Genomic DNA, 12,866 nt, shown 5'->3' on the forward strand with positions numbered 1-12,866 from the left:
ACAGATTCATTCCCAGCTATTCGTTTGCAGTGTGTCCAATCAGTCAATCAGATTTTGCTGGATCCCTGGCCACTCAGGCATTCCGGGAAATGAAAGTGCTGACTTTGCCGCTAAACATCCGGAAACCACTCTCTCACAACATCCTCAGGTTCCTTTCTCTGATTTTAAGTCTGTCATACGCAAAGCCTGCTACAATAAATGGTCACAGACCTGGAAAAGTGACACTAACAATAAACTATACCAAATAAAAGAAGACCCAAAGCTGTGGCTGTCTGGCTTCCGAAGAAACAGACGAGAGGAAGTAGTACTGGCAAGACTGAGAATTGGACACACTCACCATACTCATCTCTTCCTATTATTGGGAGAAAGCCCACCACAGTGCTCATCCTGTCAGACGCAACTTACAGTCCATCATTTCTTGGTTGATTGTCCCTTGCATTCAACCATCCGGTCAAACACTTTTCAATCACTGTCTACATTGAATATATCACCTGATTTATCTCGCATCTTAGGAAATGAAGCAAATATTGAAGAACTTTTATTATATCTAAAACATATTGGTTTGTACAGAAGTATATAATTTAATCTCTCTAGCAATACATATTTTGTAAATTAACGATTAGGAGACACAATTTGGCCGTAGTAGCCCTTGTGTCGTTAAACCGAACTACAACAACAACAACAACAAATAGCAGTATAGAAATGTTGTATGGGAGGAGGTTTGCTGGCCTGTCCCTTTCCTGTTGGTCAATAAAAAATTAAACTTTTTTCTTACTGACCAACAGCAAAACCAGCAAAATGTTAGATGCTTTGACAATATCCCCACTCATTCCAAATGGGAAAAGTGATCCACGGCCTCTTTACTTAACTGACAGAGTAACTATGGCTCTCTCTTCCAACAAAGCACAAAGCAGATAAACACCTTCTGCATAGTGTGTGGTTTATAGGATGTTTATCTGCTTTGTGCTCTGTTGTTTGAGGGATGAAAAAAATCTTTAATCTCTCCTCTTAGCCTCTTCCATCTTGCAGAAGGCTTTTAGTAAGATTTCTCTGTTGATATTCAAGAGACTGGAATTTTCATCTGTTCCTGACTGCTTTGCGAGTTATGTTATGAGCATAAAGATGGTGTAATAAATATTACTGTGTATGAGAGATTTATAATATTAAACCTTGAAGGGAGACTAATTTATTTATTTGTTCAAATTCATTTCAGCCTCACTGTTCTTTTTTCCCTGAAGCTGTCAGTAAATGCCAAGAAACTTCTGATCCTTGCTTAGTTTTGTCAAGCAGAGATAAGAAAATCAAAATGGAAGTCACTGTTTTATATATGGTGGGTATGATCTTGCATTGCAACACTGAGAGGAATGGGAATACATTAATGTCTACCTCTACCCTTATGAACATGTGCATCTTGCAGGGGACTTGGCAGAGTTCCCTCCAATAATCCCCAAAGTCAGGATCAAAAGGTTATTTCTAATAGAGCAGAATTATATAGTCATTGAGTACAGGGCTAATTTTATCTATACAGTGTTATAAATAACTAAAGTATATGAGGACACAGTCTAATACCCAATAAACTAACAATTTTAGCTCACAACTTATGCAGGGTTTTGTGTCCTTTCCACAAACAATTTGTACTCATTCTCTATGAAATTAGTCAGATATTATTTGCATTAAACGGCCCAGAACTCATGTCATTAATGCCCAATTTGTGGATGGCACCTCCGTAGCCAGGTGGGAAGGAGCAGCAGTGCGTAGCACACGCTTCTTGATTAGACCGGGGTTCGAGCCCGTCACCACCAAATATGGAGGATGCGGAAAGGTCAGGGAATGACCACCGCATATCCCGGAGCAATATGGCCTTAGTTGCTAATGCTCCTAAAAACCAAAAACAACAACAACAACAACCCAATTTGTGGAGCATTGTCTTGACTAAAAATTTGGTAATGAAGTAGAATATTATGCAAACAACACCTTAGTTTTGGAGCAGATTACTTGCAAGTTTGGAAACTTCCTTGTACTTTTATTGCAACTGTCACTTTCAGGGGTAACTCGTTTCTTAGCTAAATGAAACTAAATATTAAAATAGAAGTTTATAGAAACATTCTAAGGCCACACAAACTCATCTCAAGGACCATGCCTTGCCTATAGGCTGCCAATTAGACAGAACTAATTTAAGTTAATTAAACAGTGTAGGGTTATTTGATAAAATTAAAAAATTCTGCAGCCATAAAAAAATTATCAGAAATTTTTCCAAAAAAAAGTGATGAATACCACATGAAAAAAATTTTGGCTTGGATGCTGTGAATTAAATTAATATAAATAATGAATTAGTAAAACTTTAAAAATTAGAAAACTTTACATAATCAATTGTACATGTTATCCTACCAACAAGCATTATATTGTTTTTCTTCTATGGAATATGTTATTTTACTTTAATCTTCTGCACTTCCATAGTGCTTATTTATATGAATTTCAGCTTTTTGTTATCTTAATTCAGATCTTTCTGGGGCATTTATTGAATATTGTTGAGTTGCATGGTTTGAGATTGTGACACATGTTATTTCTCCAGAATTTAATGATTTTTCATTCTGAGATAGACTCACTGCACCATGTGCATTATGCATCCCAGGAATATGATGAGTAAGTTGTAATACCATCTGCAAACCATAAAACTTAGATACTTGGTGTAGTCATTGGTTAATTGAAAACCATTCTTTGAATGAACTGCTCCAACAGAAGATTCACTTGTTTTTTCTTTAATAATTATATTTTATTCTAAATCCCATTTTTCTCAATAAGTTACTGCTCCTCATATAGAATTTGTTTTAGATAACTCTTAATTTATTAGAAAAAAATTATGAATTGAATGGGTTTAATATTCATTTCATATTATAATGATTTATGTATTATTCTATGTAGGTACTCCAGTCACTAAACAACCATCATTAGTTACTGCTCGTGGCCAACGTTCAATGACTGCAGGATCCACAGCATCTCCTGATGGCTCTGTATCCTCTCAAGATCATTCTACACCAAGCATCCATACCACTGGCTCTGGACCTATATTTCCCTCTGGACATGAGGTCATTGCAGTTTCTATATAACAAATTCCTTTTAAATTGAAAATATTTATTTCCTTCACATAACATATTATGGAAATGAAATTATTTAGCTGATTAAGTAAGTCATGTTAGCACTGCCTTTGAAAGGTGAGAACTTTTACAGGGAGTAGCAGAGAAATGATTACAAAAATTAGTTTTTCCATTCACCATTGAGGTATTGATAATTCTGTTGAATGAGTTGCCAGCATCATAGCATTTAGTGGAGTCAACAGACCAGTGCACAGTGTGTATTCATCATTAAGGTGTATTGTTAAATATACAATATTGCCATGGCTTATTTCTCTGTGATTTCAACATCATTTCTAATAACCTAGTTCCATCCACTCATGCCAGTAAGATATGGATTAAGAACTTTGAAGAAACTCGTTATGCTCCAAATAAGAAGCCTTTGGACAAACAAAATACATATACCCCAGGAAACATTAGCCATTATATAGCCAGATCTCCATGAACAAAATCCATGACATTCTGCATGTTGCCATGCAGTTTCATTAAATATTTCAGATAGGAATTTATGATGCATTTTACATAAATACTTAAAAGTTCCACCCATACAAAAATCCAGGAATGTGCGCATTGAAGGATTGCAAATATGTAAACTATTCAAACTTTTTGTCATCATATCTTAACTCTTCTGGATGAGCAACATGAAGACTTTATTCACAATCTGCTTATGATTGATAAAGCACATTTTCATCTTTTTTGGATTTGTAAGCAAAATTTTTAGTATTGGCTGGACAAAACAAAAAAAAAAAAAAAAACTTATCTACTCACCACAAACCTTTACCCAGCAGCAAGGTTATAGTGTGCAGTATTGTCTTTCAGCATTATCAGCCCTTACTTTGAGAATGACAATGAAAATGCAGCAACATGGCATCTGTCCAATATGTCCATATGATCAAGAAAAATCACACAAGAATTAACCCAGTTTTCTCAAGTTAATGATGACAGGTGATTTCAGCAAGATGGGATGTCTTCTCATACCACCACAATATTAATGAATAAGACAGTTCTTTCCCAGTCATGTCAATGGGGATATTCCTTTGCTAGTAAGTTCATCTCATTTCACTGTGTGTGGAGGGGCTGTTTCTAAAGCAGGATCTACAATGATCATGTACTTTTTCTGACAGAATCTCAGTTATCGGTTGATTCAACTACTACTCATCTCAGATGCCCAAATTATTCGCTGTATGATTCCTTTCGCCTCAAAGGTGGTACTTGTGCATATGTCCGTTCTGATATTCCCTGTCAGAGACTTGGCAATTTGGAATCTCCTCTCTTTGATCTTCTCTGGCTTAAAATCTCTCTACCTCATTGTGTCAAATTCATCTGTTGTCTCTACCGTTCTCCCAACTCGACTAATCACTTGGAGCTCTTTGACTTCCTCTCGTTGCAACTTAACTTTCTCCAGTCCAACTCTCATAACAGTGAGGTAATTTTCCTTGGTGATTTTAATGTTCACAACCCCAGCTGGCTTCCGTTTTCTAGTCACACCGACCCAGCAGGTCGAGATGCTGAGGCTTTTGCAATTACTAATGACCTAGCACAGATTGTTCATTTGCCTACAAGAATAACGGACAATCCTAATCATACAGCCAATACGCTCGATCTTTTTCTCACAGACAACCCTTCTAAGTACACGGTCGAAGTGAGAGCTCCTTTAGGCACTTCAGATCACAACTTGGTGATTGTCTCTTCTCCAATGGAACCTTTATCTCATGGCTATTCCCAACCTCGTGTTGTTTGGCATTACAAGAATGCAAAATGGGATGACCTGCGAGACTTCTTTTCTTCTTTTCCTTGGTCGGATTACTGTTTCAAAAGTTCTGATGTCAACTTTTGCTCAGATCGTGTCAGTGAAATTATTCTTGCAGGAATGGAATCCTTTATCTCACACTCCACTTTAAAATCTCGTCCTTTATCTAAACCTTGGTTTTCCAATAAATGTGCTAAGGCTGTCCAAGAGAAGAATGTTGCATATCGTAATTGGCTTGTTTCTAATTCTTCAGTTTCATTTTCTGCCTACACCAAAGCTCGCAACAATTGTAAAGCAGTTATTAATCAGTCCAAACTAGAGTTTGAACAGGCTAAGAGTAGAAAACTTGCTTCTTGCCCTAATGGTAGCCGAGCATTCTGGTCTCTTGCCAAAGCTATTGGCCGCAACTTTTGCCCATCTCTGCTCCCACCTCTGTCCAAACCAGATGGTTCTGTTGTCACTTCAGCCAAGGATAAAGCTGACCTGCTAGCATCCCATTTTTCTTCCAGCTCGTGTATTAATGATCTTGGTAAAACACCACCCACTATTCCCAACACACTCCATTCAATGCCTCCTGTGGTCTTCCGTCAAAAGGATATCAGAAGGATTTTGATGAATCTCGATGCTAAGAAAGCTCCAGGTCCTGATGGTATTTCTCCACTTGTTCTCAAAACCTGTGCTCCTGAACTTACTCTTATTCTTTGCCGCCTTTTTTCACTTTCTTATTCTAAAGGTGTTTTTCCTTCTGCTTGGAAATTTGCTCATATTCAGCCAGTTCCTAAAAAGGGTGACAAATCCCTCCCATCCAATTATCGTCCCATTGCAATTACTTCTACTCTTTCTAAAGTAATGGAGAAATCAATTAACCGCCAACTCTTAAACTACCTAGAAACCTTCCGTCTGATCAACGATCACCAGTATGGATTCCGTCAGTGTCGATCCACTGGTGATATTCTGGCTTATGTTACACATTTATGGACTAATTCAATGGAAAGGTTCGGTGAAACACAAGTAGTTGCTCTTGACATCTCAAAGGCTTTTGATCGTGTTTGGCATAAAGGTCTTCTAAACAAGCTTCCATCTTATGGTTTGCCAACTGTTTTTAGTAATTGGTTATCCAGTTTTCTCTCTGATCGCTCACTGAGGGTGATGGTTGATGGCTCTCTGTCTTCTAACTTCTCCACTAATGCCGGTGTCCCCCAAGGTTCAGTTCTTTCCCCCACTCTTTTCCTCTTGTATATCAATGACCTTCTTCCATTGACTGGAAATCCTATCCATAGTTTTGCCGATGATAGCACATTGCATTCAACTTTCCATTTTGAGAAACCTTGTCCTGCTCAATCAGCTTCAACTTCTCGAAAATCTGCTACCAATTCCTTAAATGCTGATCTTCAGGTAATTCTCCAGTGGGGCAAAGACAACTTAGTTGATTTCAACCCTTCTAAAACTCAGTCTTGTCTTATATCTCGCAAAAAGGATTCTTCTGCTCCTATGCTTATCTTTAGTGACACTCCAATTTCTAGGCAAAAGGATATATCTCTTTTGGGGATTACCCTGACTTCTAATCTCTCTTGGCACAAGCACATTACAAATATTGCTTCCTCTGCATCTAAAAAACTTGGTTTTCTCTTTTGCTCTCGGCGTTACTTTTCTTCCAAACAGCTGCTCACTCTGTATAAATCGCAAATCCGCCCTGCCATGGTTTGTTGTTTGTTTGTTTGTTAGGAGCATTAGCAACTAAGGCCATATTGCTCCGGGATATGCGGTGGTTATTCACTGATCTTTCCGCATCCTCCGTATTTGGTGGTGACGGGCTTGAATCCCGGTCTAATCAAGAAGCGTATGCTACACACTGCTGCTCCTTCCCACCTGGCTACGGAGGCACCTGCCCTGCCATGGAATATTGTTCCCACATCTGGGGTGGTACCCCCAAAACCTCTCTCAGGCTTCTTGATTCCATTCAGAAGAGGGCAGTTAGGTTAATTAATGATTCATCTCTAACAGAGTCTCTCCACTCGCTGTCTCATAGATGCACTGTTTCTGCTGCATGCCTCTTCTACAGATACTTCCATGGGCACTGTTCTTCTGAATTGGCTTCTATAATTCCCGCTCTCTCTTTCAAAACAGTCCGAACACGTGCCGCCACCAGCCAACATCCGTTTACTGTCCAACTTCAAACCCACAGAACCAACTTTTCATCTTCCTCATTTATTCATTCAACTGCCGTTTTCTCGAACAACCTTCCTTCATACGTATTTCCTGAAAATTACAATCTACAGAAGTTCAAGTCCAGTGACAACAAATATCTTCTTTCGTCTTCTCAATCTCCAACCCAAGCACGGTACTAAGTACTATAGGTTCTAATACCTCTCGTGTTTGGGGTCCACATAAAAAAAAAAAAAAAAAAAAAGATCACACACAATTGGCAAGCTTAAACTTAGAATTCAAGAAGAAATAATTAGAATCCTATGGAAATGCTGTGTAATAGGAAAAATGCACTTAAGATGGAAGGAGTGCCTGTGCTGAGATGGAGTTCACCTTGAAGATTTCATATTCAAAAAATAAGATGCTTTTTTTATGTATTTTATGTGGTATTTTATAGTTTTTTTTTTTTTTTTAAATAAAACATTTCAATGACTTTTCTGCTGCACCTTTTATGTTGTTTTTATAATTAACTGCAAATTTTGAACTGCCTTTTTAGTTTATCTTTGATGCCTGTACTGACTGATTAGCAGTGCTGTGTATTGCATTATACGATGCACGTTATAGAAATGTGCATTTGTTATATCACAAAGGTGAATGTCTGTATGCTATTAGTGGAATGATGGAAGATCTTTCTTGGGGAAATTGGGGGGGGGAAGACATGGATATTCTGTGGCCCAGAGGATACTCACCTAAATGGCTGAGAGGATAGAAAATTGGCATATAGAAATATATTTCAGAATGTGAACTTTGATTCAGAGTGAAATCATTTTATGGTTGAGTTAGTAAGCTTTCTTTTGCTCGTATAGTACTATTTTGTTTAGTGTCATGAATTCTGGTTTCTTTTAAAGCTGTAGAGAGTACAACATGATTGCCCAGTATATATTTTGTCATGAGAGATGCTACATGACTTCCTCTTGCACCATGAAGCCTTAACAACAACAACTATAACAACAGGAGAGACTGCTTCTACAGGGATGGGATACACTTAAAAAGAAAGGGTGCAAGAATATTTGCTGATGCTATTGAGGCAGTGTTAGGTGGGTCAGAAAACTGCTAGCGTGGTGAGGTTCACGGACTAATAGATTAACGGTAGCCGCCGGCAAAGGTGAAAGTGATTCTTGCACTGCTTCTAATGGAATGAGCAACAGCCTGGAAAACAAGGTGCAGGGTATTTCAGAGACTGATTGGAGTCACTGCAGTACAAGTAAACACATGGGTTGTGTTAGGGTAGCTAAGAATAGGAACAGGTGCATGTATACTTGCGTGTACACCAATGCGAGGAGTTTGGTAAATAAATTTGATGAATTTGAGGTGTTGGTCAAAACATCAAAGGCAGATATTGTTGGGATATCAGAGACATAGTTTCACACAGATATAAGGAATGCAGAAATCGAATTTGGGGAGTACAATGTGTACAGGAAGGATAGACAGGACAGGAAGGGAGGAGGGGTTATGCTGTTAGTTAAGAAACACACAAAATCTAATGAAGTGCATCCAATTGATGTTGGTGAACAATGCAATGTTAGCTTTGCAGCAGTTGACAGCAGTGTTATCCCTCTGTAGTTGTTAGGGTTATTTCTGGAGCCTTTTTGTGTAAATTGATTACTATTCCTGTTTCCCAATCTTTGGGTATCTGTTGATTATGCCATACAATGCTAAATAGTTTTAGTAGTGCATTTTTTAGTAAGGTGCCCCCATATTTAAATAGTTCTACACTCAAATTGTCTATGCCTGGGCTTTTTCGGTTTTTTGATTTTTGTAATATTAACTCTAGTTCTTCCATTGTTATATTTTCTTCATCTCTGGTTACCACAGATTCATCTTCAAATTCTCTAGTGCCAGGGTTATACCATAGTTTGGAATAGTGTTGCTTCCATTCTGCTTGGGAGATGGAGTTGGTTTTTATTTGATCATTTGTGTCTAGTTGTAATTTCTTAAAAGTTTTAAAACCTCTTCTCTGTGGGCCCGTGATATCACATTCTAAAGATTTAACAAATTTATTCCCGTCATCTTGTTGGATTCTTCTGGTTAGTTCTCTGACTTCTGCTCTAAGCTTTTTATATTTTATGTGTAGATGTAGGTCTTTAGTTTGTAGGAACAGTTTATAGGTCATTTTTTTTTTTTTTTCTCATTGATTGTTTGTTTCAATTCTGCATTCCAAGTTCTTAGCCAGTTTTTATTTTTTATAGGTTTATATCCAAGACTTTCTTCAGCAGCTCCCAGAATTGATTTTTACATGTTTGACCCGATTTCCTCAACATTATCACTTTCATCTGATTTGAGTTTATCTTTCAATCGACTTTCATACAGGAATTTAGTGCTTTCATCTTCCAACAAATGTATTTTTAATTTCTTAGTAGTTTTGTTGGTATTTTCTTCTTTTTATTAAGATAATTTCTTTTTATTTTGAAAATGCTTTTTACTAGGTAGTGATCACTATCAATTTCACTGCCTCTGAATACTCTAGTGTCTCTAATTTTGTCATTTAAATTTTCATTAATGATAATATAATCTATTATAGTTATTTATTTTTATTTTAAATTTTGCAAGATATCCATTTCTCTGGTTGCCAAAAAGTTTCTACTGTGGGTGGCAATGGTTAGCTCAAAGCTACCTAAGTGGTATGCCCTGAATCATAAACGCTGTTTTGCAACCATCTGGTTTATACCAGATCTGAGTACTTTGAAGATCACCTCCCATGATCCTTTGCACAATCTCCTCTCCAGACTGTTCTTTTTGTTTCTTCCCATGATACTTTTATTATTATTATTGTTATTTTATTATTATTATTAGCTATATGGTCCAAGGAAGCCTGAGGCTTATGCTGCACCAGCCAAAAAAAAAAAAAAAAAAAAAAAAATCACCTCCCATGATCCTTTGCACAATCTCCTCTCCAGACTCTGTTCTTTTTGTCTTTCCTATGATACTTTTATTATTATTATTATTAGCTATATGGTCCAAGGAAGCCTGAGGCTTATGCTGCACCAGTCAAAAAAAAAAAAAAAAAAAAGAAAGGAACCACCAAGAAAGAAAAGAATGATGATATCCAGCTCGGGACCCTGGGTGTGCCAAGCCCATACTCACCACTGGTCGAACCATGGGAAAGGCAAAAAGAACAGAAATGACGCCACTGATGTCACTTCTGGAACATAACTGAGTTAATGTCAGACCCTATACAGAAAGTAATTGACTCCATTTCCATTTCATAAAATCGTGACAAATTGGTTTTACTACCATCCAAAATTTAGTAGGTGCCGCCAAAGATGTTTACACATCAAAAACATGTAAAAGAAATTTAATATTTGTGTTATACAATACAGTGAGTTTATAATTGAGGGATTTGTTTGTATAATTAAACTGATTTCTTTTGGATAGAGTCCAAGCATTTAAGAGAAGTTTTGGAAAATTTATAAGAAGTTTTAAAAGAAGACTTTTTTATTCCAACCTTGTGGGTAATATTCCATGGTAGTGCAGATAAAAAATATTTAAGGGTGCTTCCCATATCATCTGTCTATCCCTGCCACCCCTAATAATTTGCCTAGTTCTTCCTTAAATATATTCAAACTACCCATAAACTACTTTCCGCCCTCTCATGTGTGTTGTCTGCCATCAGCATTTAGCTTACTCAATCCATTCATAGCTTCAATCCATTAAACACCTCAATCAGATTGCCTCACAGATGCCTAGTGTCCAGACACTACAATTTACAAAACTGAAATCTTTCTTGATAAAAGTACTCTTTTGTTCCCATCACTAATCTTGTTGCTCTTCTTTGCACCCATTCCAACAGATCTACATCCTTCCTAAAATGAGGTTTCCAGACCTGTATGCAGTGCTCACAATGTGGCCTAACCTTTGCCTTATACAATGAGATAATCACCTTATTCTTGCTGGACAAATCCTTGTATATCACTGACAAAAAAAAAAAAAAAAAAAAAGCCACGAACTGCCCTGGTAGTTTTTACACTTCTCAGAGAACTTTATATCTGACTGCACAATTACCCCCCCCCCTTTTTCCCCCTCCAGTTCTTTACTACCCTAAGTGTGATTACTGTTATACATATACAGTACAGTACTTTGCATTTGTCAATGTCAAAACTACAAATGCCATTTTTAAGCCTATTATTATATAATTGCATAATTTTTTACATACCAAATAATACCATTTAAATAATTTGGTTAAGTTAAGTGATTTCAAAGGCCACCTTATCTTTGTTTAGGCTTGGATGCCTGGATACAGGCTTTGGTTAGTTATGACGTGTAGCAGTAAAGTTCACAGACTATGTAATAAAAAGAACACAAAGTGAAGGTGCTCAAAAATGGTTTCATTTTTATGCGAAGTAATTGCCACCTGATTCAATGCACTTACTACGCTATTCTAAAAGTTTCTGAAAAGAGTCACCGAAGGTGTCCAAAGAGATGATGTTCAGTTGGATGGCCACTGCATTACTTGGATGTTTACACTCTGTTGGAGGGGGTGGGGAAACCATGAGTGAAAGAAAATGTCACGTTACAAATATAAAAATTTTTATAATTTTGAAAAACTCTAACTTCATAGCTACCCTTTTCACACTGCCGTCTGTATCAGTAGTTCAATGCCAAGACAACTCTTTAAAATTAAAGTTTATTGTGTTGCGAAACTGAAGAATCAAAAAACAAAAGGAAGGACAAGGAAGGTTGTCCTAGATTTTCATAATTTTGAAATGGCCAAGTATCACAGTTATTTTATTTATAGTATGAGAGTTCTTACTCTAGTTTCTTTTTTCTAAGATATCAAGGATTACAGACTTATAAATTGCAAACTTATAAATGCAGTCTACTTATTAATAAAATATAGGTTAAGCCAAATTGTGTTCTTTTTATCCCCTAAATGTATTAGGATTTTTTTAATAGTTATTCAGATTTAATATAATTTTAATTTACAGGAACATGGTGAACAGTCCAGTCCACGTCATTCTATAGCCTCTAATACTAGTTCCAATCTCAGCTATCCTCCTAGTCCGCGAGAGCGGCGAGCAACAGCTCCAGCAGCAACAACATTAACAACAGAAGATCATGGTTCTTCCAGTTATGAATCTCAGAGCTAGAACTGTGTGCTAATTTATAAAGATAAAATAAGTGTGCAATAGGTGCAGTTATGTCCAAGTGAAATACAAAGGATTACTACGAAGCAGGATTTTCTTTATCAGGAAAAACTATTGAAAACATTATAAGAAAACTGTGAATGAAAACAATAAAATCAGTTCACCAGTTTCACATCATATGAGAATAATATTCCATAAAACTTGTAGTTGAAAGAAGATGAAAAGCAAGTGAAACAACTCATTTCTTCCCATCAGCATTAATGTGTGTGTATGTATGCCAGAAACACCAGGATATCCCGTTTACTTTTTAAGTTGATAGATGAAGAATATTTTCTCATATATCTGCTTTCAGTGATGATGGACATGGAGACAAGTGAATTTTTTCTGGATTAATAGGTGTATAGATTAATGGTATACTCTTCAAAAAAATGTTCCTTCAGCATCTCTCTCTCTCTCTCTCTCTCTCTCTCTCTCTCTCTCTCTCTCTCTCTCTCTCTCTCTCTCTCTCTCTCTCTCTCCCTCCCCCCCCCCATTTTTTTTTAGGAAGGGCTTCCCTTTGAAGTTAAATTAACAAGCAAGGGTACACAATCAGGAAGGACAACAAGTAATGTGTTAGAAGAGAGGAAGAAATTGTTGTGGGATGATCAGCTTGTACAAAACTTCATGCATTGATTTCATTAAAATTTAGTGAAAAAA

At 36.9% G+C, this 12,866-nt stretch overlaps 1 protein-coding gene across 1 annotated transcript in view; it reads left to right on the forward strand.

Annotated features, from left to right (window-relative positions):
- The window catches only part of LOC150088463 (serine/threonine-protein kinase Genghis Khan-like), a 905,682-nt gene extending 893,509 nt beyond the window's left edge, over positions 1-12,173 (forward strand). The window contains exons 44-45 of the mRNA XM_090370169.1: positions 2,923-3,086; positions 12,012-12,173. Of these exons, the coding sequence (XP_090226295.1) occupies positions 2,923-3,086; positions 12,012-12,173 (326 nt within the window). The remainder of the gene's footprint in view (positions 1-2,922; positions 3,087-12,011) is intronic.
- The last annotated feature ends 693 nt before the right edge of the window (positions 12,174-12,866 follow it).

The sequence above is a fragment of the Mastigoproctus giganteus genome, chromosome 3 (genome assembly GCF_048544385.1).
Source record: "Mastigoproctus giganteus isolate SK-2022 chromosome 3, ASM4854438v1, whole genome shotgun sequence".
NCBI lineage: Eukaryota > Metazoa > Arthropoda > Arachnida > Uropygi > Thelyphonidae > Mastigoproctus > Mastigoproctus giganteus.